The sequence below is a fragment of the Dasypus novemcinctus genome, chromosome 2, assembly GCF_030445035.2.
Source record: "Dasypus novemcinctus isolate mDasNov1 chromosome 2, mDasNov1.1.hap2, whole genome shotgun sequence".
Lineage (NCBI taxonomy): Eukaryota > Metazoa > Chordata > Mammalia > Cingulata > Dasypodidae > Dasypus > Dasypus novemcinctus.
In genome coordinates this window covers 58,923,283-58,931,024 of record NC_080674.1, presented here as the reverse complement: position 1 = coordinate 58,931,024, position 7,742 = coordinate 58,923,283, and the positions used below count along the sequence as shown (strand labels likewise).

General features: G+C 42.4%; 1 protein-coding gene across 1 annotated transcript; it reads left to right on the top strand.

The window, feature by feature from the left end:
* The first annotated feature begins 689 nt into the window (after positions 1–689).
* Positions 690–7,013, top strand: PLK2 (polo like kinase 2). Its single transcript, XM_004458823.5, has 14 exons — positions 690–1,079; positions 1,626–1,733; positions 1,877–1,993; positions 2,193–2,322; positions 2,539–2,626; positions 3,432–3,527; positions 3,638–3,836; positions 3,926–4,073; positions 4,435–4,532; positions 4,850–4,979; positions 5,220–5,460; positions 5,580–5,709; positions 5,960–6,070; positions 6,201–7,013. Exons 1-14 carry the CDS (start codon positions 819–821, stop codon positions 6,390–6,392), a joined length of 2,049 nt encoding a protein of 682 aa, XP_004458880.1. The 5' UTR covers positions 690–818; the 3' UTR covers positions 6,393–7,013.
* The last annotated feature ends 729 nt before the right edge of the window (positions 7,014–7,742 follow it).

Below are 7,742 nucleotides of genomic sequence, written 5' to 3'. Positions count from 1 at the left end.
GGCGATGAACTCGTTGTACCCTACCGTGCGAACCCTTCCTTGTCTTTTACCTGGTACGGTCTTTCCTTGGTGCCAATAACCTGACAAGACCTAGTTCCTTAAGAGGCCAGAGCAGCAGCGCCGGGTGGGCGGCTGTGCGGGGGGGAGGGTGGGGACGCGGCGGGGGCAGCACCGAAGCGCCTCCTGGCGGCCAGGGCGAAGCCTCGGCGTGCCCGTGCAGCGGACTCTGGGCACGCTCCCTCTTTGACCCCGGGGCGTCGGGCTGCAGGCCGCGCGGAAGGACCTGCGCGTCGGGGAGGGGCCCTGCTCTTACTCCCGCGCCCGGCGGGGCCGCGATCCTGCCACCCCGCGATCCTGCCACCACGCGGCCCCGGGCCCCGGGGGAGGGGAAGGAGGAGCGGGTTTCTTGTGCAAACGCCAATGCTCGGAGCATTCGAAGAACGGGGCGGCGATGCGGCGTCGCTGGGCGCCTCGGTGGGCCGCTGCGTCGCGGCGACCTCTCCCCGCCGCCTTCGTTGCTCCCCGCTCGCCACAGGGAAGCGGGTCTCGATGACCCACCCCGCCCAACTGCCCGGCTCGGGCCCACGCGCTCGTTCGGCCCGTGGGCGGGGCGTCGCCGGTGACGTCGCAGCCGCGTTCGAGTCCCCGCCCCCTCCAGCCCGTATAAAGGACTTCGCCGCGCGTTCGCTCTCGCACAAGCAGACGAGGGCGTCGGGCGAGGGCAGCCGAGCGCGGCGGGACTCGAGGGCCAGGGCAAGTTCGGACGTGTGTCCGCTCCTCGGAGCTGACAGCCGGCACTGCGGGGCGGTGAGCTGGCGATGGAGCTCTTGCGGACTATCACCTATCAGCCGGCCGCCAGCACCAAGATGTGCGAGCAGGCGCTGGGCAAGGCTTGCGGCGGGGACTCGAAGAAGAAGCGGCAGCAGCCCCCCGAAGACGCGCAGCCGCCGCAGACGCAGGTGCAGCCGGCGGCGCCGCACCACCACCACCACCACACGCACTCCGGGGCCGAGATCTCGAGGATTATCGTCGACCCGACGACGGGGAAGCGCTACTGCCGGGGCAAAGTGCTCGGAAAGGTGAGAAGGGTGGGGGCAGGCGGGGGGGACCCCTCCGCCCGGGCGAGTCCCGAGCCGGCCCCGAGCCCCTGCGGCTGCTCGATTTCTCCCGGGCGTGCGCTCGGGCCCCTCACCTGCCCTCCACCGGCTTTTGTGCGCTGACAGCGCTGGGGATCGGCGTTACATCCATAGCTACAGCTCTGTAGATTTCCCACAACCCAGTGATACTGACCTAAAGTCTTCAGATGAGGGCTTTCTACACCAAACCTATTTCCATCCACTGCTTTCCAGAAAATTGATTTTCTTGATGTCTCATCGAACACTTCCTATCTTCCCCCTCCCGTAAGCCCCCCTTGGTAAAGGGAGAAGATAAACTGTTTTAATTGCTGTTTTGAAGAATGTTTTTTCCTCTCATGAAGGGTTTTTTAAAAAAGTAGACTACATTGCTCTTCCAACCCTTCCTGCCCCTTATTTTTGCTTTTCTTTATTTTATTTTATTTTTTTTAATATCTGTCGTCCATTTTTTTCTGTTGTCCTTAATTCTGCCCCGGCTTTGTTTCCTTTCAGGGTGGCTTTGCAAAATGTTATGAGATGACAGATTTGACGAACAATAAAGTCTATGCTGCAAAAATTATTCCTCACAGCAGAGTAGCTAAACCTCATCAAAGAGAAAAGGTGTGTATGACTGTTGAGTAAAGTATTTTCTTTGTGTGCAGGAATGGCCCTTCCCTTTTAGGAAAATGTCTTCTGCATGTGTAAGCACTGGTTTTTCAGAGGTGACTGGAGGCTAATAAGCCTTCTCTTGCCTTTACTTTTAGATTGACAAAGAAATAGAGCTTCATAGAATTCTTCACCATAAGCATGTAGTGCAGTTTTACCACTACTTTGAGGACAAAGAAAATATTTACATTCTCATGGAATACTGCAGTAGACGGGTAAGCGTTAACTCTGCTTTGAGTACATTTACTTCCCTAAAACTGACGTGATAGTCAAATTGCGTTCTATCTGGGATTTTAGCTGTGGTGGTAATTTTATTGCAACATCAACTTTCGTTGCTCATTCTGCAAAGGGAAAACACTGATTTTAAGAACAGATTGTTTGACACAAGCTCTTTTTTCTTTCCCATATTTTCAGTCCATGGCTCATATCTTGAAAGCAAGAAAGGTGTTGACAGAGCCAGAAGTCAGATACTACCTCAGGCAGATTGTGTCTGGACTAAAGTACCTTCATGAACAAGAAATCTTGCACAGAGATCTCAAATTAGGTAAGTCCTTTACCATCAGCCCTGACTTTTGTGTTAGAGAGGTTTTCTTTCTTCTCTCTTTCTCTTTATCTGTATCAGGTTTCTTAGTTGGGATCTAGCCTATGCAAGCTTGCTTGTCAGTGGGTGACTTTAATAGAACAATCGGCTGCCCTACTCCCAGATTTAATGTATGTGTATATTCAAAGGGATTTATGTTTGCTTTGCTTTTTCATTTAGGAAACTTTTTTATTAATGAAGCCATGGAACTTAAAGTTGGGGACTTTGGTTTGGCAGCCAGGCTGGAACCCTTGGAACACAGAAGGAGGTAAGGGTCAGAAAGATCTATCCTGTTGGGGTTTGTGCAGAAGGTATGCCCTTACTATGTTTCTGTTAATGTTCCAGAGAAAGTTGGTTGATCGTAAATCTATAAACCACAAAATGTTAATTTAAGGAAGCATTTATTAAATTCTCACTATGGGCCCAGGCTGGGTGCCTTAAACCTTCAAGTTAATATCATCTAAGAAATCAAAAGAAGTCTTATTTCTTGTTTACATGAAATGTATGTTTATATATATATATATATATATATATATATATATATTCTCCTTGGATATCATGCTTACTAGGTTATTTAAAAATATTTAGTCATGTGTACTGAAAAAAAATTTATATGCATTAAAAATATCAGAAGTCGTAACAGCACTGAAATATATCTGAATGTGATTAAAAGGGGGAAATGTTAGATTGTATATATGGTAACAGAATAAACATTTAAAAAAAAATCCATGAAACTACACTAAACAAATAGTGAACCCTAAATTAAAACATGGACTGTAGTAGTACTGTTATAAAAATGTGCTATATCAATTTTAACAAATATTCCACACCAATGCAAGGTGTTGGTAGTGGGGTGGTGTATGGTAATCCTGTATTTTATGCATGATTGTTCTGTAAATCGTGAACTTCTCTAATAAGTTGGGGGGGGGGCGGTCATTTAAAGATCGAATATTTACAAATAGGATTGCAATATAATACTTCTAAAGTATTATTTCCCATCAAGTCATGTCTAGAGAATTAAGTTTAGACTGTAGAATAGTACTTAACAAGATCTTGATATTTTGTCTTTCCAGAACAATATGTGGTACCCCAAATTATCTCTCTCCTGAAGTACTCAACAAACAAGGACATGGCTGTGAATCAGACATTTGGGCTTTAGGCTGTGTAATGTAAGTAAATACACCAAAATGAATTAAAAAGCACTTTTGGATTTACATTTGCAACACTTGCAGGCAGTTCCTTTAAAGCCCTTCCTAAAGAAGTGTTTCCTTACCCACAGGTATACAATGTTACTAGGAAGGCCACCATTTGAAACTACAAATCTGAAGGAAACTTATAGGTGTATAAGAGAAGCGCGGTATACAATGCCATCTTCATTGCTGGCTCCCGCAAAGCACTTAATAGCTAGCATGTTGTCTAAAAATCCAGAGGATCGTCCCAGTTTGGATGACATCATTCGACATGACTTTTTTTTGCAGGTAGGTGTGTTATCTTAAGTCTTTTTGTTATATACCATTGATCCCAATTACCCAGCAGGTTTTTGATGGTCTTTTCTAATATTCCACAGGGCTTCACTCCAGACAGACTTTCTTCTAGCTGTTGTCATACAGTTCCAGATTTCCACTTGTCAAGTCCAGCAAAGAATTTCTTTAAGAAAGCTGCTGCTGCTCTTTTTGGTGGCAAAAAAGACAAAGCAAGATACATTGACACACATAGTAAGTTATAAGAATTCTCCTACATTATGTATTCAATGTCATTTAAATTCAATAAGTTTAGTTCAAAGGAGTTATTGTATCAGCATAAAATAGCTGGTCTGTTTATATACTATTGAACTTTGGTATTTATAGCACAAGAAATCCACACTATAAATTGTGTGTTTTTTATTGATAACATTTTGTTTCTTAAACATTAAAAGTGTACTTCTTGTATAACTGCAGCTGATGACAATAACAAAATGCTGTTTTTTTGCCTTGGATGCTCATAAGCTGGTTAATAAGGCAAGAGGAGGAAATATGGCTAGCTGTGTTTCTACCTTGATTTAGAGTAATGCTCATAATTCTTTTTTTTGATTTACAGATAGAGTGTCTAAAGAAGATGAAGAAATTTACAAGCTTAGGCATGATTTGAAAAAGACTTCAATAACTCAGCAACCCAGCAAACACAGGACAGATGAGGTATGTTGGGAAAAATTAAAATGTACCTATATAAACACTTTATATCATTCCCATTCTTTGTTAATTAGCTTTAAGATTATGATTATCCTAGATCACACATACTATATTTATGTTTCTTCTAACCTTTTGAAGGGAATGATTGTGTCTTTTTTAATGTTGCATGCAATTGAGTTACTGCAGTATCTTTTTTTTCTGGCTTGTGTCCATTACTTTCTGATAAGCTTTCCCAATTGCCATAATCTCATCTTAACCTGGAATTCTCAACCTTAAATGAATTTAGATGCTTGACTCATTGCATGACTCTTCTCTCTTCTAAGGAGCTCCAACCACCTACCACTATAGCTGCCAGATCTGGAACACCTGCAGTAGAAAACAAGCAGCAGATTGGGGATGCTATCCGGATGATAGTCAGAGGGACTCTTGGAAGCTGCAGTAGCAGTAGTGAATGTAAGTGGTTGTCAGTCTTTTAAATAACAGAACTGTAGATGCCAGGGCTATACTAAGTAACTGAAGGCAATGTATTTTGTAGGCTAATTTACCATAGAAAAAGCAAAATTAGAGGAATTGGAAAAACACAGGAAATAATTCTGAATTCTTCATCTTTAGAGTTAATAGGAACTTTAGTGTTGACCAAAACCTAAAGTTTTGTCATTGTTTTATAATTTTTATTTCTTTCTGATTTTTCAGGCCTTGAGGACAGTACCATGGGAAGTGTTGCAGACACAGTGGCGAGAGTCCTTCGAGGATGTCTAGAAAACATGCCAGAAGCTGACTGCATTCCCAAAGAGCAGCTGAGCACGTCATTTCAGTGGGTCACCAAGTGGGTCGATTACTCTAACAAATATGGCTTTGGGTACCAGCTCTCAGACCACACTGTTGGAGTGCTTTTCAACAACGGTGCACACATGAGTCTCCTTCCGGACAAAAAGTAAGTGCATCCAGTTAGTGAATTTCTGTTCTCTAGTGTTGGATTAAAGAAATCTGAAAAATGGCAACTAACTGTTCTTTTGTTTTTTCTCTTCTCTCCCTATCGTTCCTGTTTTTTAGAACAGTTCACTATTATGCAGAGCTTGGCCAGTGCTCTGTTTTCTCAGCTACAGATGCCCCTGAACAATTCATTAGTCAAGTGACGGTGCTGAAATACTTTTCTCATTACATGGAGGAGAACCTCATGGATGTAAGTACTGTGGCTCTAGAGCAATGATGGTTGAAGTGTTGTCCATAGACCACTAGCATTGGTATCACCTCAAAACTTGTTAAAAGTTCAAGTTCTCATGCCCTCTCCTAGACCTACAGAATCAGAATCTTTGAGAGGTGGGCGATTCCAGTGCTTACGTACTTCAGTTAGAGAGGCATTTGTTTAAAAGAACTGAGTGCATGCTGCAAAATGTTTGTAGGTACCAGCTAACTCTCCTAATCTCTTCCAGGGTGGAGATCTGCCTAGTGTTACTGATATTCGAAGACCTCGGCTCTACCTCCTTCAGTGGCTAAAATCTGATAAGGCCTTAATGATGCTCTTCAATGATGGCACCTTTCAGGTAAATGAGCCCTTCAGGAAAGTGAATGTTTATTTCCTGAAAAATGTTTTCACCCAACAGTTTAATTATTGACTGTACTTTTCTGCTTGACTATTTAGAGAGATCTAATATCTACATTTAATTTTTTAAGGTGAATTTCTACCATGATCATACGAAAATTATCATCTGTAGCCAAAATGAAGAATACCTACTCACGTACATCAATGAGGACAGGATATCAACAACATTCAGACTGACAACTCTGCTGATGTCTGGCTGTTCATTAGAATTAAAAAATCGAATGGAATATGCTCTGAACATGCTCTTACAGAGATGCAACTAGAAGATTTTTTTTAATGGACCCTATGGGACTCCTCTTTTCCACTGTGAGATCTACAGGGAAGCCAGTAGAATGATCTACAGCATGTTGAAGATGACGGACAGGTGGTGGTACGAAAACAATTCCTCTGTGGTCTGCTGGACAGGGTGGAACCAGACCAGGCTGAGGCATACAATTCTTGACTTTGGACTAACCCAAAAGTGAACTGGAATGCAGTTTTCCTTGGCATATCTGCTTTAAAAGGTTTTTCAGAAAATTTTGAAGAAAGGTGCATTGACTCTTAACTTCTCTCTGTAAGAGCATTTCAGACAGAGGACTTGGAACTGTGAATATACTTCCTGAAGGGGAGGGAAAAGGGAGGAAGCTCCTATGTTCAAAGGCTGTAATTGAAGCAGCTTTTGGCTGCTTAACTGTGAACTATGGCCATATGTGTATATATATATATATATATATATTTTTTTTTTTTTTGGTTAATTTTTGAAGACATTTGTGGCTGGAAAAGTGCATTCCTTGTTAATAAACTTTTTATTTATTACAGCCCACAGAGCAGTATTTATTATCCAAACTTTTTTTTATGTTGACTATTTTAAACTATTGGCAATAAAGTGTATGGAAAAGCTGAAACAGTGCTCTCCTGTCTTTAGTATGGTGCATTATCACATCACAATATTCTGTGATAATGGATTCTTGCAGTGTTCGGCATGGCCTAAGTATAGAAGCGTATGCAGAAAGCTAGTACTCTGATTTTTTTTTTTTTTCATCTTAGTTTCTAGACAGTCAGTCTTCAATACCTGAAGTACAATCATAAACTTTCTGAGTGGACCTAGCTTGAGAAGAGTATAACAAAAATATTCTTGTGACAACCAAAATATAGGCCTCCTATTAAATTAAAAATCAATTTCTCTGGAGTATTTCCTCAAAACTAGTTTAGCTTAGACCTGGAAGCTGGAGTAACACTTTGTAAACAGACTTTATTAAGTGTCAGCAGGTACAGGAAGTTTATCTTACTATGGTCAAAGCTCTACGCATTATAATGCCTGCACCACCTATATGTATTACTCAGCTTAAACCTGCCTAAATGCTTCCAGTGCTGCTGACAGTACTAACACATGATTTCAGTAGTGGGAAGTACTTTGTCAAAGTTATTTTCATTCTGGTGCTTGATGTCTGAAGAATGGTATGGAAGCAGCTCTGCTTTTGAGCCCATCTTTTAAACTATCAAATTAAGGGATTTATCAGGGAAGGCTTTCTCTTTGACTGGGATCAACTCTTTGACATGTGTAAAGAAAAGCTGCTCATCCTGTTATACTGAACTTAAAATGACCTGTAAATGATGCAAAGACTTTTGCTCAA